The 25734-nt window shown below is 51.5% G+C and overlaps 1 protein-coding gene across 1 annotated transcript in view; it reads right to left on the bottom strand.

The window, feature by feature from the left end:
* The window catches only part of LOC119108094 (Down syndrome cell adhesion molecule-like protein Dscam2), a 223129-nt gene extending 197599 nt beyond the window's left edge, over nt 1–25530 (bottom strand). Inside the window, exons 1-2 of the mRNA XM_037231671.1 lie at nt 25434–25530; nt 9053–9218 (exon numbers count right to left, since the gene is read on the bottom strand). Of these exons, the coding sequence (XP_037087566.1) occupies nt 9053–9218; nt 25434–25530 (263 nt within the window). The remainder of the gene's footprint in view (nt 1–9052; nt 9219–25433) is intronic.
* Nucleotides 25531–25734: the final 204 nt, after the last annotated feature.

The following is a 25734-nucleotide window of genomic DNA, read 5'->3' as shown; positions in this document are numbered from 1 at the left end:
GATTTACAAGTTACAATACTGGTAACAGCATGTCCGGTCACCTTACGAAAACATACAGCTTATTTCATCAAAGGCCGGGTCAAGAGAACATCACACAAATTGCCAATGTATATTTCCTTTATTTCCGAGACTTTTCAATATCCGCACATGATGTGCTTGAGACTGCAGCTAGCTTATGCGTTTTGGCATGAGTCATGAACTAACCCATAGCATAGGCCAACCGTAATAGTTAGCGTCAGAGGTAAAATGGATGGTTTCTGGCAGTTACAGCGTCTAAAGTATCACCCGCCCCACTTAGTTTACGGGCGATACATTTCGTCTTGCAGGTCTCTCTAAGCCCGACGGAATCTTTTTGCTACAGTTACAGACAACCCAGCGCTTGATGTTAATGATTTTGCCACTAGGGCGTACCAAAAGCTCCAACATTATTGCACACAGTCCAGTATTTGATATGGAAAACACAGAAGTTTGCTGGCAATGGCGTTGTAAGCTGATGGAGTGCTAGCCCTGCAAGAGTTTGCCGTGGCCGCGCTGTTGACGCCGCCGGATGGTGGGAGCGTGGCCCGCCAGTCGGCTGACATAGGTCTGCCGACTGGTCAGAGGGGGCTGATCGGTGTCACCGCCTGCTGGGGTGCTGGTGACGCGCCGAACCGAGCGGGGGGTCGCTGGTGACGCGCCGAACAGAGCGGAGGCTCGCTGGTGACGCGCCGAACAGAGCGGAGGCTCGCTGGTGACGCGCCGAACAGAGCGGAGGGTCGCTGTGACGTGCCGAACCGAGCGGAGGGTCGCTGTGACGCGCCGAACCGAGCGGAGGGTCGCTGTGACGTGCCGAACCGAGCGGAGGCTCGCTGGTCTTGCGGATTCTTAAGAAAGTTACATTTTCAGCCGTGGGGACGCGCAAGGGCAAAGAACGGTTTCATCGGCACGAACCCATCTGCCTTCCAGACAGCTGGCCCACGATGTGGTGGCCAATGTCACTCACCCATGTCAAGGGGATAACATAACTTGGACAGGCGTTGCTTATCATCGCATTAAGAGCTGATGGGAAGGAAACGGGTAGGCTACCTGGCACGGGAGTCTCATACAGGGATTAAAACATACTACTCTCTGGCAGCACTCCTGCCCCAAAGGTAACACCAGCGCAGATATGCTTGTTTTAACGCTTTTTGGTCTTAACTCTCTGCCTGGGGGTGACTTTGTTTCCAGTGCGATTGCTTTCTAGTAACCGTTTTAGAAGGCGCAAAACAGGTACTGGGCGACTGAGCAAAAACCAGCGCTGAGGACTGAACAAAAACCAGCGCTGAGGACTGAGGCAAAAACCAGCGCTGAGGACTGAGCAAAAAGATTAGAGGACCACGGGAGTGAGCGGCGACTGGAGGACTGGGCGACAATCAACTTAAAATCGATGTTTTTTTTTTAAATCGCTTTAGAGCCTGATTAATGCTGGTGCGATGTGAGGACCGGACTGTGCCTCTTTGCCAATTCGCACAGTGTGTCAAATCCTCTGACAGGTAGATTCAATCTGCAGGTCATTTTAGGTTACACAAGCTCCATGCGTAATTCATTCATCGCACGCTGTTACCAAATAATGGGGGAGGGGGGAATCATGACCTCTTCACCTGAACCGATCTGCACAACATGCATGCATGTTTCACAATGAGACCAAAAATATATCTGAACTCTTAAACTGGCCGAGGCAAGGTGGACAGTCACGAAGTGTCCCTGTCGGGGCTACCGGGGCTCGTAAGTCTGTACTCGGCTGGGCAGAAGATCGTAGCCATGGGCAGAGCGGCACTGCGCCGCGAACGTGCATTCGCCCAAAGGCTGACGGGATGAGGACACGCTGAGGTTTTTCCGGACCGACGGAGCACCTCGCCCACCAACGTCGGACGGTTGATGCAAGTGCCGACCGGCTGGCGGCCGGGACAACCCCAGACCGCCCACCGAGTGCCGCAGTCGACGTCTGTAAGAGCGCTCCAAGCGCTCGGCAGCCTGTCAGCTGGACGGAGCTGGGTCGGCGTCATGACCGAGATAAGCGACGGCGTGGGCGGGAGGAGTGGGCACGTCCGTCCGCTGGGGCAGGCGTGGGCGGGAGGAGGGGCACGTCCGTCCACTGGGGCGGGCGTGGGCGGGAGGAGTGGGCACGTCCGTCCGCTGGGGCAGGCGCGGGCAGGAGGAGTGGGCACGTCCGTCCGCTGGGGCGGCCGCTGGCCCCACACGTGCTGTTGGGCTGGGCTGATCATCCCCGACAGCACTACGCGCGCACCGGGAACACCAGCCGGAAATGACGTGGCGCGGGCGGGCGTGCCGCTCGTCAGCGGAGTGTCGGCCGAGGCGGCAGCCGAGCACGTGTTCCACGCCCCGGCCTCAAGCGCCGAGAGCCTCAATGACACGCTAAGGGGGCAGGGAGGTGAGCACAGGGCGGGCCCACGCCCGGCCGGGGCCGCCCGAGGAGCCCGATCGTCGGCCGCCGGCGGCGCGGGCCTGCGACGAGTGAGACGCGGCAGCCGGCGGCGCCGCGTCGCACCTGTGCCCGGTTCTCAGCGGCCCGGAGCGCGGAAACAAACAGCCAGGCCCAAACAGAGCTGGGCGTTCCGGCGGCCGACGTTCCACAGCTGCCGGCGCGCGGGGTAACGGTCGGCAGCTGTCCGACAGCCAGCCGTAATGGACGGCACCGACGGCGCGCGCCCTGTCTGTCACACCCCGGGTCGTTCCGACGCGTGGCTTGTTTGCCTGCACACTGGCGCACGCACGCACGCTCGTCGCATACAGCCGCACCGTGCTGAAGGCATGACAGCGCGCAGCCCTTTTCTCTGTTCATCATCCGCCTCCCTGATTTACTTCCTTCTAGCCCCTCCCCCCCCCCCCCACCCCTGTATTCATGAGAGACTTTATCGTTTTCCATTCCCTTCCAATATCGCTCCATCAGTCCTGCGGAATCCATTTCTCCGTTTCTTCGACCGTGAAGAAAGGTCAAAGCAGGCAGCTCTCAGACTCAGGCCGACTACGCCAGGCTAATGGATAATCCGTCCCAGTGATTTCGTCCAGGCCTGGCAAACGAGTCCACTTGTATTCATGGCCAGCAAAACCGTCAGTGCCATGCATGGCCCACAGCTCTCATTGCTCGCAACCAGACCAAGCGAATGTCGCCGTAAATCAAAGCAATGAGGCTGCAAATATCGCACAGTAGTGGTCTGAGATAGGACGGCCGGTTGGTTGCAAAGCACATGGTAGCCCACAATGGGGATGGGGAGAAAATAACGTTTGGCCCGGAATATTTTTAGTTCAGAACTGCTGTCCTATAGCAAATGAAGCCAGTCAGAGAATTGGGTTAAAAAGGTTATTTGACGCTGGCGACAAGGTAAGCGCTTTCACACTTAACATGGTCTGGTAGTGTAGTCAAAGCCAGGGCTTCGCCAACCCGCCACTCAGCATCTAAGAGTGACCACCAGCCTAAAAAAAAATGTTACCATGCCTCGATTTGGTATTTAGGGAAACAGTTACCAAAAAGCAAGGTTTCATTAGCCTTGAATCCATGTACATGTAAGGTTACATTTTGTTCTACTCCGGTCTGGTACTCGTCAGCGTGCAAACGGAACTGGTCCATTTCCATCAGATCCAAGAATAAATCCACAAGGTGCGGATTTCTCCAGCCTGCGAACCACTCAGAGACCTTCGACGCTAGTCCGACGGCATCGGCAATCAGTCGCCAGTCTTCAAGCCCAGTCAACCAGTATCGACGCCCAGTCAGGCAGTATCAACACCCAGTCAGGCAGTATTGACACCCAGTCAGACAGTACCAACACCCAGTCAGACAGTATCGACACCCAGTCAGACAGTGTCGACACCCAGCCAAACAGTATCGACACCGAGTCAGACAGTACCAACACCCAGGCAGGCAGAATTGGCGCCCAGTCAAACAGTATCGACACCTAGTCAGACAGTATCGACGCCCAGTCAGGCAGTATCGACACCCAGTCGGACAGCGTCGACACCCAGTCAGACAGTACCAACACCCAGTCAGATAGTATCGACACCCAGTCCTCCAGTTCCCAAACGCACGTAAAATCCTGCCAGTCTCTAAAAGCACACGGTACTCTCAACATTTCATCCGACAGCTTCGCCGCCCAGTCTGGTGGTCCCGACAGTCCCGGTCTGGTGGTCCCGACAGCCCCGGTCTGGTGGTCACGACAGCCCCAGCCTGGCGGTCCCGACAACCCCAGCCTGGCGGTCCCGACAACCCCGGTTTGGTGGTCCCGACAGCCCGGTTTGGTGGTCCCGACGGCTCCGGTCTGGTGTTCCTAACAGCCCTGACCTGGCGGTCCCGACAGCTTCGCCTGGCGGTCCCGAAACCCGGTCTGGTGGTCCCGACAACCCCGGTCTGGTGGTCCCGACAACCCCGGTCTGGTGGTCCCGACAACCCCGGTCTGGTGGTCCCGACAGTCCCAGCCTGGCGGTCCCGGCAACCCCGGTTTGATGGTCTCGACGGCCCCGGTTTCGTGGTCCCGACAGCCACGGTTTGGTAGCCCCGACAGCTCCGGTCTGGTGGTCCTAACAGCCCTGGCCGGGCGGTCCCGACAACCCCGGCCTGGCGATCCCGAAACCCGGTCTGGCGGTCCCGACAGCCCTGGCCTGGCGGTCGCGACAGCTGGTCTGGTGGTCCCGACAGTCACGGCCTGGCGGTCCCAACATCCCTGCCATCGAGCTCCACACGGAGTGCCGGTGCTGACACCCGCCGGCCATTCGAGTGGTCTCGACAGCCCCGGCCTGGCAGTCCTGACACCGGCCGGCCAGTCTGGCAGTCCTGACACCGGCCGGCCAGTCTGGCAGTCCTGACACCGGCCGGCCAGTCTGGCAGGCCTGACACCGGCCGGCCAGTCTGGCAGGCCTGACACCGGCCGGCCAGTCTGGCAGCCCTGACACTCGCCGGCCAGCAGCCTGGCAGTCCTGACACTCGTCGGCCAGCCTGTCTGGCCGTTCGCACGTGCCGGGCGCGGGCCTCCGCGCGGCCGTCTCCCGGGCCTGTCCGGCCTAGGACGGGGCGCCGGCGTCTGACGAAGCCCGTACAATGGGCGGCCTCGTCAAACAAATGTCGGTGTCAGTCCCGGGACCTCGGCTTCTAATCACCGAGTTGCGGATCTGCGATGTGAAGAGCATAGAACTGAACGGGGTGAGATGTAAATGCACAAAATCCGTTGTAAATAACAAACGAACTTAATCTATGAATTCCGTTCTTCATACTACTGAGACTCCACGGAAAACATCATGAAGATCTTTGGAGTACAGATTTGGGATTAAATATCCTTAAATGGCAAAAAATAACCTTCAGATATTGCATCGGACTTGAAATTAATTTGGCACAATCACTGGAACCGTCACGTTATCACCATATGTGACATTCCATCCCTTGAGAGGTAAGGGCTCTTATATTAAGGTAAAGATTCCATAACATCATCAGAAGATTCTCCCAGCATAAGAAGTCCTAGTTTGCTCTTACTCAAGCCCGCCAACTAAAACTTTCCATGAGGAGCGGGGCTGCACCAGTTTGGCGCGTGCTGGCTCCAGACGAGACGCCAGCGACGCTCTCCGCACGTCTCTCAGCCGACCACGTGCGCCCCGGCCGCAGCGCGATCGTAGCATCACGTGCCTCGGACGCGGCCGTGATGAGCGGCCTGAGCCGGGGCCCACGAGCCGTGACGGAGCGTCATCGGGAGCCGACGCGGCCATTCAGGCCGCACGAGTTACGAGCAGCCCCGGCCAGCGCCGCCGGACGCCGCAGCGCCCGCGCGGGCCGTACATCTCCGCATTGATCGCGCGTAACTGACTGTCGGTTCAGTTCCGCTATCGGTGTGGAGGCCGAGATGAGGCGCCTGTTCGGATACAGCACAAGGCGCGCGAGATGATAGCGTGGCCGCGCCGGGGCCAATAAACAACACTGTCATTAAGCGTGTTTGTTTACGACGTTAGGTGTTGGTGTAGCGTTGTTCAGCGGCACCACAGGGAGGACGAAAAACACTACGCCAGACGCAAACAAAGGTGGTACACGCGGCAGGCGCAGCTCTTGGCCATCTGGGATCCACTCCGAGAAAATGTCATGCATCATTCCCACTTACCGCTGATTGAACCAATTGGTGACACCCAATATCTGACGCCTCGCCACAGATGAGGCCGGTGAAATCGGCCCTAGGTCACAGCACCACATCGATGTTTCGTTCTGTGGACGAGCCGAGCAAAAGGCGCGGGGCCACGGACTCGAAGTCCCGCCCCGCCAAAGACAAGGTCTGGCAAATGGGCAGCAGATCCTGGAGTCGATACAGGCGCACAATCCTGACTGAGGCAGGCAATATGAATACATGTAAATAGAAGCACACTGTGGTGTTGTAATGAGTTGCTGATGAACGCGCCCCCTAATGTGGTCCACAGAATACAAGAGTGTCCCGTGGCATCACTGCATCGTGAGGCAAAAAGCTATGGCGTATGAAAGGTGCGTATTAAAAGGAGTGTCCAACCTTCAGACCTATTTCAAAACGTGCGATGATAACAATTACGACTTGTCATTAATATAGGTAGCGCTGGGAAGTGGGGCTGTTTCACCAACAGCATATCATAAGCACGTCAACTTTATTTGTGGAACTCATATCTTCCTTCTTGTTGTAGTAGGCTAAAATGGCATCCCGTGCATAGACGATACTGGGACACCAGGACGCCGTTCACCTCTATGAAAGCCACAGCTATTGTTGGCTCTTTAAATTCCACAAGATATGTAGAAGACAAAGGATAGCTTCCAAGGGCTCGGTGCTGCCCTGTCAACATGTGAAGTCCTAATTTTCACAAAATATTGCATGCCAGTCACATAACCAAAATATCAGCGCCCCACATCAGAACATTTTTATCAAAGACGACCGCGGTCGGAGGCTGTCACTTAACACCAGTATAAACCATTTTACGGTGCGCAAGCAGTGAAGGAACGGGATGTTTTGTAACGTATACCTTATTTCCCATTTGCACCAAGAAAGTGTTCAATACCCATTTCTGTCCAATTTTTATTTCAGTCGCAAAAAATGGAGAGTTTCAGCTGCAACCATAAAGAAGGCTTAAGCGTTTTGTAACATAAATGTAGCAATTTTAAACATAATTATATTATGCTCTTGCCATCATAACGAAACCAAACATAGTTCGCTGAATTGAGTAAGTGCGTTTATGATGTTACCGTATACTTTTGATCTTGTCATTGCAGTAGTCTATATATGGCCTATTGCACCCAAAATGTGTTCGATTATTATAAGTCAGTTAAGCTACAGCCGTCGGGACTTGGAATGTGAAGGAAGGGTACTGGGATGTTGCGTCATTGGGGAGAGGCCGCAGTGCAACGTTTCGCTGAATTCACGTGATAATGGCCTCATATTTGTATATAGATTTCCCTAAGAAGAGTGTTTCAACTTCTCGCACCATTTATTACACAAACCCTTTGGCCGATTGGCGTATTGACGACATCACATAACACACTGGTTGTAAGAAGTCCCACAAATCAAAACTATTGCAACAATTGCGGTGACGGGGAATCCCATGGGATTTATCCCGGAGGGAGCGACTTCTCAAAATCCAAAATCGAAATAAAGAGGGCGAAGTGATAGCCTCCAGCGGACCTATGACATCCGAGCTGTGGCTCGTGTGCTATGAGCTTAGCTACGTGTGTTGCTCGCTGTTGCTCACGTGGCGAATGCTCTCATGATGTCAAGGATCATAGGATCATAACTAAGGATCATAGGAAGGATCATACCTAACTCATGCGCGAGCCATGCCGGGCATTGCTGCTAATTCAGTAGCGACCGAAGGGATGGGATGCACGGAGAATCACACTGCTCCGCAGGGGATTAGCTGAAAGGTGTACGTGTGCGACACCGTGGTAAGAGAGACAGTGGCGACGCACGGGCAGCTCCTGCTGTTGATCTACACTGGTCTCCGCGTCCGCGCGAATGTCTGCTGCACAGGTACCACACAGATCTCCGGTCCACACAGCGGGCCCCACACAAATCTCCGGTCCATACAGCGGGCACCACGCAGATCACCGGTCCACACAGCGGGCACCACACAGATCACCGGGCCACACAGCGGGCCCCACACAGATCTCCGGCCCACACAGCGGGCCCCACACAGATCCCCGGTCCATACAGCGGGCACCACGCAGATCACCGGTCCACACAGCGGACACGACACAGATCACCGGGCCACACAGCGGACACGACACAGATCACCGGTCCGCACAGCGGGCACCACACAGATCTCCGGTCCACACAGCGGGCACCACGCAGATCACCGGGCCACACAGCGGGCCCCACACAGATCTCCGGTCCACACAGCGGGCCCCACACAGATCCCAGGTCCATACAGCGGGCACCACGCAGATCACCGGTCCACACAGCGGACACGACACAGATCACCGGGCCACACAGCGGACACGACACAGATCACCGGTCCGCACAGCGGGCACCACACAGATCTCCGGTCCACACAGCGGGCACCACGCAGATCACCGGGCCACACAGCGGACACGACACAGATCACCGGTCCGCACAGCGGGCACCACACAGATCTCCGGTCCACACAGCGGGCACCACACAGATCAACGGTTCACACAGCGAGCACGACACAGGTTGCCGGTCCCCATGAGCCGGCACCACACAAATCGTCGATCCAAACGAGCGGGTCGTTCAAATCGCCGGCCAACATGAGCGGGCTTCAACAGGTCGCCGGTCCAAACGAGCAGGCGCCATACATATCGACGGTTCATATGAGCGAGTACCACGCAGATCACCGATCAACACGAGCCTGCACCACGTGGATCGCCAATCCACATGAGCGGGAATTACACGGATGATCAGTCCACATGGGCGGACATCAAACGGATTGGCTGTCCACATGAACAGTCACCAAACAGATCACCCGTCCACAAGAGCAGGCACCACACAGTTTTCCGGTCTACAGAGCGGGCGTCATACAGACCGCACGGAGACCGCGCTGTGGCGGCCGGACTGGCGGGCGAGGCGCTCACCTGACCCCCGGCACGTACGCGACGGGGTCGCCCGAGTCGAGCGTCCAGCGCACGTCGACGGGCGGCGTGCCGCCGCCGCGGCAGTCCAGCCGCGCGCCCGTGCTGTTGGTGAAGCGCACCAGGCCGGGCGGCTCCGTCACGAAGTGCGGCCCCTCGTACAGCAGGCCTGCCGGGCAGAACAGAGGCGTCACGTGACGGCCGTGCCAGGCGGGGAGCTGGTGATGACCTCGGCTCAAGTCTTGACCAATGTCTGCTGAATCTACACACCAGGGGCTGGCTGAATCCGCCGGTATCATTGATCCAGCTGCACTGGATTACCCTCAGGCGTTTTGACAACCAACGCAAGATAAACTTGCATTTGTTGTCAAAATGCGTGCATGAAACATATTCAAAATCTGAATTATCAAGTGCGCTTCCGCACGGAAATAACCTTAGCCATTTTCACCACTCTGAAAACGATCCATACGCATTCAAAACATTTAGCACCGCTGTTAAACCATAGCAGTTCTTGCGACGTAACAGCAGCCCACTGACGTACATATATGCTCAGCCCATGCCGTTTGCCTAGCGTTTCCATCTGACCCGACGTGCCACCAAAATACTGCCGTACGTCCACCTCTTCCAAATATGTGAATCAGCTTCAACAAAAAAATTATCAGCGGGCGATGTGTACACCAGGCTGGAAATTAAACTTAGAGACATGGAAGATCGCTCACATTTACAGGAATAACCTGTTTTGATCTTACTTTACCTGAAACCATTTCTTTTCATAATGCATTATTTTTGACAAAATGAGGTATCACTGATAGCTAATACGATAGACATGGCGACAAAAAAGCACCCCAAAGGTGGAAACAATTAATGTTAGTTCTCGAGTGTTCCAAGGCGTCAAAAACGCCCCATGTGATTTTCAATAACCTGCCCTGAGTTTGCCTGTGGGTACGACTAATTGTTAATGTTTTGATACCACTTGTAAGATAAGAGTTTGAGCTGTTTTATTCAAGGCCTTAGGAAGCGCCACACTTAATTTCAGGGTTGCCCTTCTCGAACTGTAGGCACGATTGGTAGATACTGGAAGGAGTCGATTATAGGGGTTACGCACCGTACAATGTTTTACGGTCGTATTTGTTCAGTTTGGCGCTGTGGATGGCTTCGACTTGAACCCAACAGGTTCCAAAATTAAGCTCGTGCCTAAAGCTCCAGATTATCTTCAGCTCTTGTCATGACTGATGCTGACATGATAGGCCAGGCTGTGCAGATGCTTGCACCATTTTGTTGTGCAACATCTCTCACATTAATTACGCAGAAAAAGCTCAAACAAAACATTTAAAACTGATCTCATCACATCCCGGGCAGCGCACGAGATGAAGTATTGTGATTTCCACATTTCATAAGATGTTTTGTTTTATTGGGCACTGTTTTTGTCCGAGCATCAAGGTAAGTACTGTGCGTCTCAAATTTTTGTCCGAGCGTCAATGTAAGCGCTGTGCGTCTCAAATTCGTTTTCCGAATGCATCACCGAATATGATTTATGGGCCCTATAAGACGCACCTGCACATGTTAATGTTACAGAGTCCAGCCCAGTGCCAGCTTGGAAGACTCTTCCACAGTGCTGTCTACGCCGTAACAATCACTCCCTGGACGTTCCTTAAGCCCTTGTTCATGACCAAACCCGGCAATTGAGCGACTTGGTGGCATAATGAGTCGACGACGCGGAGCTGAAATGAGTCGGGCCCCAACACCAGTCCGCCGGGGGACGGCATGCAATGCTCGCCCTTGGTTATGGGCACCAGAAGTCACCATCAGACACCAGAGGTCACAACCAGACACCAGAACGCACCACCAGATATTAGACCTCACTACCAGACACCGGAGGTCACTACCAGACACTAGAGCGCACCACCAGACACTAGATCTCACTACCAGACACCAGGGGTCACCAACAGACACAAGAGGTCACCACCAAATACCAGAGATCACCACCTGACATCACAGGTCGCTCCTAGGCACCAGGGTCACTACCAGACACTTGAGGTCATCACCAGACACCAGAAGTCAGCACTAAACACCAGAGGCCGGGTCCAGTCAGGGCGTATGTAGTATTCTCAATGGGAGGGGCACCGCTTAAAACTCTTCATCGAAACACGATATTTCGGCTCAGTGAAGGCGCGCGAAATTCCTGACATGACGGAAAGAATGTCACATTTTCAATATACTCCTTCTGGTGCATTCATCTCCACTTCTGAACTGTCTCCACTTCTGAACTGTTCACTTCTCTTTATGCATACTTATGCATGTTAAAGGAAGTGTTCCACACTTTTATGATATTTCGAGCTGAAATAGCTATCTTGAAGATCATTCAGTGCAGTTCACAACCCCACCCCTTTTAAGGCCATCTGGTTTCTGAGCTACACACCCACGACTTTCCAAACGGACTTTCGTGTATAATATTTCAAGGTCGTCCAGGCATCCATGACATCATAATGCCATTCAAATCCTGCCATTCTATGCAGTCATGTGGCGATCAAGGCCTTGAAAAATATGGTTGCCGAGCCGTTTACATCTGTCGTTCGTGAGCACGATTCCAAACGTAACAGCTGTCGATTGGCTTTCAATCAAGTTTTTTCAGGGAACGATGACAATCAAACGATGGCGCATTGAAAAGCATAATTACCAAACTAGAATATTGTGTTGTCTAGAGCAGTCTTATCAACTTGAAAGTATATCAAAAGTTACAACTGAGTTTATTTCATCATATCTGATGCTTGCTTCAGTATTTTCAAGCGTGGAGCATTTCCGTCAAGGTTGGATGAGGTGAGGGCACGTACCCCGGTCCTCCCCCCCCCCCCCGTCTACGAATACATCCAGCGCAAGCCCGCGTCCGGTGCAGTGCTAAATGGCCGCGAGAAAGCACACCGTGCCAAGCATTTCAGACACTGGCTGCTCCTGCGCCGACTCCCGCACTCCGTACCCCTCCCCTTCCGCACCCACCCAGCCCCGGTGCAGTGCGGCAGCGGTAGCAGCAGCGCGTCATTGTTGGGGAGGGGGCATCCCAGACAAAGTGCAGGCCCCGGACGCAGTGAGGCTCATGAGGCTCCGACGGTGACGACAGCCGAGCTCGAATGGCAGCTGGCGCGGCGGCGAGGAATAGCAGCTGGCGCGGCGGCGAGCCGAACTCGAATGGCAGCTGGCGCGGCGGCGAGGCGGACTCGAATGGCAGCTGGCGCGGCGGCGAGCCGAACTCGAATGGACTCGGTAGGCGGCGAATCAACTGGAGCGAAATTGTCATTGCCGACGGCTTTGTGCGCCGGCAAATAAATTCACTGACGGCGCCATAAGGTGTCAGCACTGCCCCCGACCCCCGCGGGCATCTGCAGTCGACGCAGGGCCGTCCCCACGACGGACCGCCGAACGCGGCCGGGTGGGAAGACCACGCCTTATCTCCGCGCCGGACCGACGGAACCCGTCAAAGGGCGCTTCGGGGAACGAGGTGCTCTGAACGCTTCACCGTTGAACTACCGGGGCATGCGGTCAGAGGCGGCTTTGAGGAAGACTGCCAGTCCTATGAATGCCCATGAATACCCATCAGGCTTTGCTCAACGAGCGCACAGATTAGCATAGAAGATGCGCTTTTGACAGCTCATTCAAAGAACGGAGGGCTGTGGATACCGCGAAAGGACTTGGCGAAACAGAGAATTACAGTCTGCTGATGTGCGCAGCAGTCGGCGCCATCAGTTCTCGTGGTAGCTACAATGCCTCACTGCGACGCGTATTCTGGTGTTGCCGAAGAGCGCAATGAGCACAGCAGCATGTTCAGCTCCACCCGTCATGACCAACCACCCAGTAAAACAGCCTTTGCACCTGGTGGCAATGCCACTACAATAACCTTCGGCGTGTAGACTTCAAGATCTAAAATTATGATGTCTGTCATACCTGGAATGTAATAATCTTTGACGTTGTTGTTAATCTTTGAGTTGCTGTTGCATATGATGCAGACGCAGCAAACCCGACACAGCAGTATTGTTTTCAACATATGTCACGAGCCAAATAGGCAAGTATAGCACGATTTACCTGGATACTTTCAAAGTGTTTCCGCAGAAAATGCACCTCTGCTTTTCCACAATAATTTTTTTCGGGCGGTCAAGCTGCGGAAGGAACATGCTTCACTATGCCTCATTTATCACGACTCTTACTGCACGCCCTGCTTACCCTTTAAAAGGCTAATGACTCTTCCCTTCATTTCCCACCGATTGCCGCCCGGCTAACCGGTTTATTTCCCACCGATTGCCGCCCTGCTAACCGGTTTATTTCCCACCGATTATTGCCCGGCTAACCGGTTTATTTCCCACTGTTTGCCCCCGGCTAACCGGTTTCGGACTCCCACTAATGGAAGGAGTGTGCCGCTTTTCTGTACTTATCACTTATCATTTAACCAGATGCATCCGATTCAATCAGTAATAACAGTTTTCTCGAATCCCTTCTAATAAGTTCAAACTTTCATATTTGAAGTAGCAGCTCAGGTGAAAGAAATCTCACCGGATTCCCTGCCATCACTATGAGTCAGGCCTTTCATTTGCTTTGCTGCTTCCAATGTCCGTGTTCTCATTGTTTGTAGCACATTAAATGGTCGAAACGCATATGCAAAAAACCTATAGAAATATGAGGACCTTATTACCCCATTTAAACGAAACGTCATAGCATGGCTTTTAATTCTTTCCCTTTGTGTTTAACACAGTAGATCTCTGTGAGGGCACTTTGGCTTTGGAAAAACGCATCGCAGGGTCTGAACTGACGCACTGGTTCAAACCTTGCCTCATGTCGTTGTCGGTAAATGGCCTCCACCGCCCACTTTGCCAATCACAAGCATTAATTTGTAGCCGGCGTCATTCACACCTGAATAGGTGCCACTTTTAATCTCGCAGGCCCGGAATGTGCGGGTTAAAAAAGCTCAAAAGTGGTGCTTGTAGTCCCTAACAGCTGGCGACAGCCCTCAGCAGATTCTCTCCCCGTCACCTTTCGCAGACACGGGGGACAATCTATGGATGTGCAGAAAGGAAGAAGTGCAGTGCTGTGATAAAATTCGAAAGTGAAATTTTGACTTTAAAAATTCAAGTTGTCTCCTCATTTTATCTTGATGGTGCTACAATGACACTGTTAGCCAGTCTGTTTTCGAAATTTGCACCAAAGGCGGGACACTCCCTTAAAGCGGTTGTCTACAGGACGGGCTGGGCTTTTAATTGCGCTAGCCATGTTGACAAGCAGGGCGCACGGGCCGGGACGGGCCCGCTGTGAAGTCCGTCAGTAGCACGCCGTCACGTTCATACAGGGCCGTTCTCAGCACGACGCAGCGCAGAGAAAATCCTTCTCGCCGCAGTTTCTGGTGCCTTCTCTTAAAGACATCGGGGATAATGAGGTGGGCTGCCCCAGGGTCTAGAAGCACAGTGGCGAGATAATTTTAATTTATCGTTGAAATGAAAAAAATGTGGAAAAATATTCTAGGAAGTTCATACACTAGATTCTTTTCCACGGAATGACTACCAATATTACTTCAATTATTACGTTAGCATCCGTCCATGCATAATAGTAATACGAACTTGGCCACAGCCGGGCTCAGCCCGAGAGCTTCTCTAGCCGTCCTTCGGTGTACGGTCGTCGATGGATTGAGGGATCGATGGGACAGATCTACAGCGCGAGACGAGAGGCACATCTTCTAAACTTCTGCTCGTCAGAAGGACGGCTTTTGCTGCTCATCTTGACTGCGCGCGGAGATGTGATTAAAGTTCCTCTCTCGGAATCTGCTCGCAAAAGTACGCACACCGCGTGAGCAGGAAGTGGAAGGGAATGGAGTGCCTTATTACACAACCTTCGGCCAGTTTGTGACCTGAAGGCAGCACCAGCATGGCTGCATCATTAACGCGGTTATCTGACGTCATAAGACTGGCCTCTCACCGGGCCTTCGTTCTGCCCCCACTCTACGCCTCTCTACCTCTACCTATCTCTACCCACTTCCTCTCCCCCTCGCCCCTCTCCCACGCTTCCCCTCTTCCCATATTTGCTCCCATATGTTGCCTTCGCTGCTCATTAACAGTTAAGCTGGCTGATGACGGCTTCCGAAAAAAGTCGACTTAAAACAAAACTCGAAAGAAAAAATCGCGCAAAGACCGAGCGATACAAAGTCGATAGGAATAGCGGGCGACTCTGTTAAAAGTCAAATTGGAAAAAGTCAAAGGACAGCTGTACAACAGAGATAGAGGTCAACAAGGATAAAAACCTTATCAAAATGTTCAAGGACAAAAAGTGCGCGGGGATAAAAGTCGACCGGGATTAAAGTCAAATGGGCAAAAAATCAACGGACAAAAAGTCGATAGGAATGCAATTCGAACTGTACAAAATTCCAAGAAAAAATCCAGTGCCAAGAAGTCGGCAAGGCCTGAAGTGGACAGGGATAAAAGCCAATCATGAAAAAAGTCAAAAGTCGAAAAGTGCAAAGGAACAAAAACCGATAGAAAGTTCGCGGGATACCAGTGAGTGCTTATCATGGCACACGCCTGGTTATAAGCACTACCTGAAATGCTGACATTGCAATCAATGCTGCCAATACAACCAATATTTGCTTTGTGACTTCGTTCAAATGTAATGAAATGTTGACAACTCATCAAAAGGGTAAGAACCCTGAGCTCATAATCCCAGAAATATATGATCGTAGTTTCTCATTCAGTTAGAAGGGGTTCAGCCTGCTTCAGCGCCATTATTCTTATCTCAGTTGAGCTAAAGCTGGAGCGCTACAGCGAACTCTAGCTCAACAACTTAAACTAGAAGTACGAATTAAAAGCGCAACGAGGACCCATGGGATCCTGTAATTTTAGGTACGACCTTTCTAAACTAGGCAGTGGCCTTTTGTTTCATCCTTGCCTTTTGGCTTTTTGACCTATTGGTTCATCCTTTTGGACTTCTCGTCCTTCGACTTTTTCCGATTCGAATTTTATCCCTTTCGACTTCTCACTGTCCAACTTTTTTGGATTCCAGCTTTATTCCTATTGACTTTTATTCCCTTTCGACCCAATGCCATTCAACATTTTTCGTTTCACTTTTTCCAATCAACTTTTTCCATCGGACTTTTTATCCGCGAAACAATAAATATATTTTTTATCAAAGCTTCGACCACCCGCAGTAGGCCTTACTGAGGTGGACAAACTTGCATCCAACGTCTAAGACACGACAGCCCACCAGACCTAAAATGAGTTGTCCCGAACAGCCGTGGTTCGGTTCGATCCACACAGCGCCGGGCCCAAGTCGCCGTTCCAGGTATCAATCTCGCGGCGGCCGCATCCGCACGAGACCCTCTGGTCGCGCCCGTCACTTCGCTGAGGCAGCCGTGACCGATAGAGGTCAGGGGCCACGCCGTCCATCAGCCGGACAACTTGGACAGCTGCGTCTCGCCACCGGCGCCCCCCCCCCCCCCTCCCCCTCCCCCTCACCACTCCGTTCGCGGCACGGTGCTGTACCTGCTGCACCGGGCCTGGCCAGCTAGGACGCCCGGCAGCCATCAGTCGACAACCCCAGCCGCGTGAGGGAGGTACGCAGCACTTCAGCAGGGCACTGAGTGGCGTTTGTTTTGCGGTGCCAGCCCGCCGGGCGTGACGTCACAAGTCGTGTGAGACAGAACCTCGAAGGAGGAACCCGGGTGAACCCAAAGGGATCCTATGCATATGCCTGAGTTCTGCACAGGAAATTTGCATAGTTCAATCTCAAACATGCACAAGCAGCGTCGATGTGAACATACCGAGGAAACGTTTTTTTATCCTTTAAGTGCAATGAAATGGAGCGTTCCACATTTGTATGAGTTTCGAACTGAAAAAACCGCCGTGAAGACCATACGGTGCAGTTCACAACCCTGTCCTTTTTAAGACCTTAAGCCATCTAGTCTATGAGCTACATGCCCGCGGATATATGCTGGCTATTTTGGAGACCATTTCAAGGTCGTTGGGCATTCAAGACGTGATAATAACGTCATTAAAATAATTTCATTACATTAGCCACGCGGTGGTCAAGGCCAGCTACAACATAGTTGCCGAGTTGTCCATATCTGTCGTTTGTGAGCACAGTTTCCAGGTACAACGGCCGTCAATTGGCTCTACATCAATGTTGTGCAAGGTACGATGACGTTTTCAGATAATGACGCATTGAGGAGCACATTTACACGACAGAGGACATTATGTTGTCTAGACCATTGTTTTCAACTCGTTTTGGGGTGTGTCTTTCATGTTCAGAGCCTCGATACGCATCTGGAACATCAACACACCCATGTTTAATGTGTGTGATGACCTAGACCACAGGCAATGTACTTCAGATGTCAAGCGCACCATGTTCCCGACCTATATTGCAGTGTGGAATAATTATTTATTTGCATACCCGGCAATGTGATGTTACTTGCATCGCCCAAGCGCAATTGGCGATGGTTTTTTGACATTTTAGGTACAGAATACCAGAAAAATGTGCATAGACTTTGTCTAGCCAACTTAAAGTTATATTTTGTAATGCATACCACCAGTAGCGCAGGCAGGGGGAAGAGGGGCACGTGCCCCCCCCCCACACACACACACTCCTTAAGTATTGAAAAATCCGAAGGACCTCTCGGGACATTTTTAGGGTTTGGGGCCCATTTGGGGGCCCAAAGGGCCCGAAAGGCTGGGCGAATGTCGTATTTAGGGCCCGGGCCGCAGCTTGAGGTCCTGCGCGCTGATCAGGGGCCATGAGACGTTAAGGGTCTGTATGTCGGTCAGACACCGCCAGTAACGCACAGCCGGCTCCGTGGTGGCATGGGCCTGAGGGCCTATTTCCAAAGCTGGGACAAAGCCGGAGCCAGTGATTTACATTCGTAGGGGCCCTAGCGTCGTTAAGGACCCTACAGCTCCTCACGGGAGCCCTGTGTTGGGCTGTTGGCGAGGGGCCCCGAATAGGCTAGAGACAGTGTTCGAGGAGGTCTGAAAATCCTGAAGGGCCTACCGAGTCCGACGATCAGGGATCCGATTGAGGGGTCTAAAGGGTTGGTCGGAATCTTATTATCTTATCGGGTTGGTCGGAATCTTAAAGGGTCGAGCACAAACGGTTGGTCGGAATCTTATTCAGGGGCCCAGGCCCGCAGGGCCGGGGCACTCTAATGCCAGCCAGATGACCCTTTTCCTGGTCAGAGGCCCCTGGGTCGACAAGGGTCTATATGTCGATCAGACACCACCAGCAGCACACAATCAGCTTCGTGGCTGCATGGGTCTGAGGGCCCGCTTCCCAGTTAGCTACAAAGCCAGGGCCAGCGATTTGCCTGGTCGGGGTAACTGTATCTATAAGGGGTCCACAGCGTCTAGCAGAAGGCACTGTGGTCACAAGGTACGCGAGCCGACCAAGGGCAGTGTTTGATGAGGCCCGAAGGGTTACGATCCGGGTGGCTCATTTGAACCGACGATCAAGGGCCCGGTTGGAGGGTACAAGGGCCTGAAGGGCTGGCGGCAAGTCACATAAAGAATCCCCACTCGTTGGGTCGTGGCCTGAAATATCAGTCAGGGACGTCCGTTGAACCGTTTGAAGACCCCCTCAGACGATGCGGGTGTCTAAGTCGGCCAGAGACCACAAATACCGAACAGTTGGCTCCCTGTCAGTCTGAACCGTGGGGGCCCATTTCTCGAGCAAGAGCAAGACCGGGGGTCACGATTTGCATTGGTCGAGGCCCTTGTAACAATGCGAGCTCCTGTATCAGTCAGGGTGTATAACAGAGTGCTTTGTGCCAACAAGGGGCTTCGAGACGGGCAAGGGAGCATTTGTTCAACAGGGACGGAAACGGGATCACGAATGACAGAGGCCTCTTGCGTTGGTCAGGGCCCTCTGACAATGAAAGGAAATCTGAGAACTTATGATGAGTGCGCACATTAACGCAATGGAAATGTCCTGTGCCAGCCAGGGCCTCCATACAAAAAGATAGTCCCTCCAACCAAGCTCCAGCATGAGCCCATTGAGCAGAATTGAAGTTCATGTGGCAATTATTGAACCACCTGCGGCGATCAGGCATGGTGCTGCATCAATTAGGGTTCCTGTGTCGATGCAGAGCCTGTTGCGTCGGTCAGAAGGCCTCTCTCATCAGGCAGGGAAATAAGGTGATATGCTGCATCCCTCTAATGGTCTCCGTATTGACCAGGGATCACGCTCGTGTCGGTCGGTGGCACGGGCGTGATCTCCGCGGTGGGTATCCCGCGTTGGGACAGAATGGCCATTCAGCTTCTGACCGAGAACATTAACGTGTCCCTAGTGTTCAGCTGAAGGGGCACCCTTCCCCGGAAAAAAATAAGGACTCTCATGAGTGTTGAACTGAGTGAGTCGAAATGAGTTCAAAAACTAACAAGGTCATCCCATGTTTGCCTGAGAACGTTCATTCTTTTGCAGAATCGACTTGCGAAACAAATTACATCGAAAGGTTTGAGCAAGCACGTCAGCAGTCTCGAGAGCGATGGTCTGGGCTGCAGCTTCTGTAAAACCGAACGGCTTTTGAAATTGCAAGTGACACTTAGGTAGCGGACGTCGTAATTGCGAGAGCCACCGTCGTGAAATGATTGTTCCGGATGTCTTTCGAAGTAATTTATACCGTTCAAAGAACTGACTGAGCGTTTCTTTTCTTCACAACTTTAAAACCACTCTCTGAAGAGATTGACAATTGCGGCAACACGAAAAACAGAAATTCTACCTTGGCTCTTCCAGTATCACCCCCAGATTCCAATATCACTTCGCGGACATATAAAGGTCAATCCGTTATTATCATCCATCTTAACACACACAGGTGAAATGTATGCCTGGACTACCTCCTAAATGTTGTATTTGACGTCCTTGAGCATGCAAAGGTCCTTTTTTAGAATCGTCATCATTTCCATCCAGTCGCTCGTCACGGCTATGTTAGCTGCCGGGCCGACACCATGCGACCTATGGAGACTATAACGCCGGGCGTCGAGGCTTTTGTATCCATGATTCGAGAGCGTGCACTTACTGACCTAACTTCTTTGGAAAATCAGAAAGATGAAAACTCTAGGTATTATCATGCTCTTTTACTACAGCAAGTTTGAGCCATGACGAGCGACCCCAAAAAAGGTTGTGGTCAAAGTTTTTAGAGGTGAACCTCTTTGGTGTGATCTACGTCACTGATCTTGGTAGATCAAAGCCTCAAATTTGCACAAAGAACTTCAAATTAACCCGCCCCCGGGTGGCCGTTTGGATACCTTTCGCTCAGTTGTAGGGGCCAATCTGACACCCCCTCCATGCGATCTCAAAAGCTAAGAGAGCTAGAGACACCAAATTCATAGGGTGTGTTGACCTGTACGTGAACTCATTTGGGTCAAAGTTTGAGGTTCCTAGGTTGTCACCTTTGGATCAAACAGGGTCAAACAAGGTTAAATTCCAGGTTGGTCTCCAGAGGGCCCTAGAGCCTAGACAACTGTTCTCAGCAAAAGGTCACATGCTCATCTAAGGTCAGTGACCTTGTTTGACCTCTTGAAGGTCATGGCGACCAAAATCATACAAGACCGCTTTAAGTTTTGCATTTGGATAAGCAGCAAAGATTTTGTTAGGCAGTATGTTCCTAAAAACAAAATGTTGGTCTGAGTCATTTTAGGTCAGTGACCTATTCTAAGCTTTAAGAAGTCTATGGAAGTTGTGTTTTGCCAATAGTTGTATTAGTGAAATATGTGTAGAAGTTGCATTATGCCTGCTACCAATAAATTAAAATGAGCACCAGGTACCACTCCACACAGCGAGCGCTAGAGTAACAAAACAGATTGGCTTTGTCCTTTGTCTGACCTTCATACCTGACCTTAGGTCAATTTAATTTGTTCATTTTATTGTTGTGTTGCCTAAAAAAGTGCCTCATAGATTATGACTTTGTCTAACACTCCGCTGTTGTATCAGATTGAACAATTCCCTATAAATTGCCTTCGCTGGAACCATGGCCTGACTTTGACCTGCCATAGGTCAGCGACCTTACAAGATGCATCAAAATTGTTCATGTCAGACGATCTGCTATTCAATCGTCTACAACAAGGCAAAATTTGGCGCGGCTACGCCGCACTGTTCGGAGGCCATTCCGGAAGAAGCCTTTGGGGGGTCACTCTGACTCCCACCCGAGCGCGTGCTAAGAGATCATCCTGGCTGTTCCAGGAATGACAAGGAATAAGGCTATTAGCACTGTCTTACTTACATACGTAATATCGCTGACAAATGCACAAGCAACTTACATCTAAGTAAGCTTTCATCATTTCTGATGCTTGCCTCAACGCCTTTAAATACGGAGCACTCCGTTAAAGCTGGACACTGCCGTTCGCCTCGGCTTCACGCCTTATTACGGTGCCGAGAGAGAGAGAGAGAGAGAGAGAGAGAGAGAGAGAGAGAGAGAGAGAGAGAGAGAGAGAGAGAGAGAGAGAGAGAGAGAGAGAGAGAGAGAGAGAGAGAGAGAGAGAGAGAGAGAGAGAGAGATAGATAGATAGATAGATAGATAGATAGATAGATATGATAGATAGATAGATAGATATATATATATATATAAGTATATATATATATATATATAGGTATTATATATTATATATATATATATATATATATATATATAGTATAACATCAAAGGCGCCACAGTTGGCAGTTACAAGCCACATCGCCTACAGAGTGCAGCTGAAATGCATTTCAGGTGGTTCCTGATGGATACCTTCACGTCTTGAACTTTTAGGATCCAGCGGGATACCGCGCAACATTGTTTGACTCAGTCTACCCGCGTATCCAACCTTTGCCGCAGCTTTGATATCCGACCTAGTCCTATTCATTATGTGTGCCGCATTTTGCGAAGCAATCTGTACCAGTCCACTACATTTCTGCCCATTTCCGCAAAAATAGCAAAGCTGGCATGCGGGAGGCCATTGGATGCTTCTCAAGGCTGACATTTCATTCCCCAGTAATGTATTTGAGCTGGCCAGTTTGCAAATGTAATATTCCTATATCCCTCTTAATTTTGAGAACAGTATGATCCATATCCGTCCGATAAATACAACACCGGGAATGTTTCACATTCAAAGGTATTAAAACCAGTATCAGATGTGATGAAATAAGCTCATTTATGCCTACAAATATACTTTTATGTGTAAGGGACTGCCCCACACAACACAGTTTCTACGGTTAGTAAATGTGCTTCTCAATGCGGCATTGTTTGATTACGTCATCGTGCCTCGCACAACGCTGTTTGACAGCCAGTTGACGGCCCTTATATTGGAAGGAGTGCTCACAAACGCCAGATATGAACGACCTGACAGTTATATTTATATTGGCCCTGATTGCCGCATAGCTAATGGATTGACCGAATTAAATGACGTTATTAATAGGGTCGTGGATGCCTGAATGATTTTGAAAAAGTCTCTCTGAAAAAATCTGCACATATTCGTGGATACGCAGCTCAGAAACGCAAAGGGGTTTAGATGATGACAACACTGTTCTGAACTGCACCGAATGATCTTCAAGATGACTATTTCAGTTTAAAACTCCGTACAAATATGGCACACTTCCTTAAATACTCATTCAGTATCACTTTACCGTCTTAAAAATGCCCTGCTATCCAGCATTTTGTACGGTGGTGCGGTCAAAAGGCAAAACAGGATACATTCTTTTAAACACGACAGATAGATTGGTATGTTAAGGTAACCGATTTCCTACTTCTCCATGATTCGTAGGACAACAACGGTGTATCTGTTATATAGTGCTTGCGTGTGCGTATACGTATGCGCACGCGTGTGCGTTTGCGTTTGCGTAAGCGCATGCGTGTGCGTATGCGTATGCATATGCTCGTGCGTGCGTGCGAGCGATCAGACGATGATTTTGGAAACACAGGGGCGGAATTTTGTGGCGCTATGTTTAAGCAGCTGCAGCTATGCAGGCGTACAGTTAGAACTTGTTTCTTTGTTTCGAATACACCGTCCCTTTCATCAAAAACCAAACTGAAGAACAATGCAATTAGAAACAGCGACTGAATCCTCGCTTCAGATGGACCTAGGGCCTTGTCTGATATCCAAGCATTATTCTTGGGCCTCCTTTTACGGAGGCAAAAAGGATGTGAAGATGTACCTCCACGAAAAAGCAGTCTGTCGGCTAGTGGAGCGCGTGAGCAGCCAGCTGGCACTTCGGTACTCTTAACCCATTAATATATTTGACTGAATGCCTTTGCTGTTCTCTTTTGTCCTTCCCTCGCCAGTCGACTGACTCGCCATCGCCTGAGGGGGAGCGGCGGGGGAGCTACAGGGGACTTCCCATCCGATTCACAGGAATTTCCTCCTAACCGTGCCGAGTGGGCACACCATACGTTGTGTTCCTGACAGGTGACCAATTCGCCATTCTCTAAAGTAATGAGTTTATTCCATGTTTGTCAGTTCATTGAGTTATGGCATTGTAAGGTGGGGTGGTGGTGGGGGGGGGGGGGGGGGGGAGAGAGATATGCACGGCGATTTTTGGTCACCAGATACAGTACTTCGTATTTTGTTGTCTGGTTTTAAGTCGTCTTGTTGCCACTCGTCGACTTACTTGGCTGTCTACCGGCCAGCCAATTACACCATCCAAGGTCACACAAGGTCGCCATCAGAGGTCACGTGAAGTCAGCTGGCAAGTGTCAAATGCAAGTGATTTGCCCCGTGCACTGGTGACATAAGAGGTTCTCATAACTGACCCATTTTCAAATGAACTATATCTCTGCAGGATCTGAGTAGGAAGAGCGGAAAATTTATATCCGATAGTGTCACCAGTCTGTGGCCTGACATCACTCTGATGAAACGTTGTCCCTTGTCCTTTGTTAACATCATGTTTAAAACTCCTTTGTTTGGTTCTGGATACGAAGCGATCCCACCAACATTTTCAGGGCTACAGGATCTTAGTGTCATTCAAAGATTTTGGCGATTTTGTCGGAATTTTGCGTGACATGTGACGTCATCAGTCATAGAGACGTAGATAAAGTGGGGCTCGCGGGGACTTCTCTCTTCCCTGAGGTCAGGATCAAGCGACTTTTTCCCCACGGCTTTGTCAAATCTAATTCCACAATTTGATGATCAGAAAAAATTGTGGTTTACATTTCATTAACTACCGAGGGCAGAACCATTTCGTGCCCAACAGCAGTGATCTATAAACCGCACAGATATACGCCGGCTATGGTCAGTGTACAGCCGAACGGATATGTGAGGTACACGGCTCAGACAACCGCCTGCGCCGCTAGAAAACAAAAGATCGACATAGATGGCACACTTATATATTAAGGACAGTACATTGAAGCCTTTGTGCCGTTTGTAGCCCGTTCTCAGCCGGTACGTACGTCCAGTGAATGGGACTGGTACGCGGTCGATACGAACCTTATCACCCGCACCGCAAATCCCGTAGCCCCTGTGTGTTCGATATCAACTAACTGATTGTTGGGGGAGATCAACGAGCACTGTTCATTTTCGTTTGCATGCTCTCGACAAGATAAAAAGACGATGAGATACTCGGGGGCCTACTTCCGCCCTCGTAACATGCAGACAGTTGACAGACGAACTCCGAAGTATCGCAGGTAGTTTCGTATTAATAAATGGATGATAACTCAGATACGGACATGGCTAGCGAAAAGCCCTGATTCATGTACGATCGGCTGGTGAACATATTAATCAAGAACGGCATGGGTGCGTTCTCATGGATCATTTGAGGCCTCTGTAACTGCACCAGAGCAAGCGAGGTAGTTGTACCTCGTGCTCTGAAATAGCATCCCGTCATCGCCAAAACACCATAGATTCCTAAAACCAACCACATATGTTCGAGTCTTTCAATGACTGCACATTCCGTCCTTCCTTTTTGATTTCGTCGAATGATGATGAGTGTTGTTTACGCCACGAGACCAAATGGGAAAAGTCACCGGCGTTTTTTAGCGGCGCAGGAGCCCTCAAGAGTTTTGTTTCGTCTTAGCGCATGCGGGCGTCACTTCGCCTGGCTGGGTGTGGCCATTCCGTTGGCCGGCCTCGTGCCCTTCTCCACTCCGTTACGCAGCGTAAAGGTCAGTCGACCTCTGCCATGGGACCTAGCGTCCTTCCCTCGCCCGCCTAGTCGGCTGGCCTGCGGTGCCGCCTGCCTGCTGTCAAACGATACCAGCCAGCGCCGACTGCCGCCAGCTGCTCACATACCAGAACACAAGGCAGGTCTGCCTCTGATGGTGACTGGTGGCAGTCTGACATCTGATGGTGACTGGTGGCGGTCTGACATCTGATGGTGACTGGTGGCGGTCTGACATCTGATGGTGACTGGTGACGGTCTGACACGAAGAATGCGCGGATGCCAAGGCTAGTCTCGCTCTTCCCATTACGCCCGTCCTGCACGGACGGCAGCGCCTCCGCGTTGCAGAGACGGCCACTGGCCGCAAAGCCAAGGGTTGTGGGTTCGATGTTCACCATCGGCGGCATGGTGCTGTAGACCCCCGCAATCGGCGAATGAAACTGCGGTGCCAATGAACGGAGTACATCTCAACCAGTCGACGTTAGCATAGAAGTTCTGTCTCAAGATTAACTGGTCCTGCAGTCCCCCTCCAATAAGGGTTTGATCCCAGGTGAACCAAGAGCTCCAATGGGCCCTTTGGATATAGTACCCGGCTCCTGACCCCCTCCCCC

The sequence above is a fragment of the Pollicipes pollicipes genome, unplaced genomic scaffold (assembly GCF_011947565.3).
Source record: "Pollicipes pollicipes isolate AB1234 unplaced genomic scaffold, Ppol_2.1 Scaffold_6686;HRSCAF=7923_pilon_pilon_pilon, whole genome shotgun sequence".
Taxonomy (NCBI): Eukaryota; Metazoa; Arthropoda; class Thecostraca; order Pollicipedomorpha; family Pollicipedidae; genus Pollicipes; species Pollicipes pollicipes.
The sequence above is the reverse complement of the archived record's forward strand: the minus strand, read 5'-3'. Positions and strand labels throughout refer to the sequence as shown.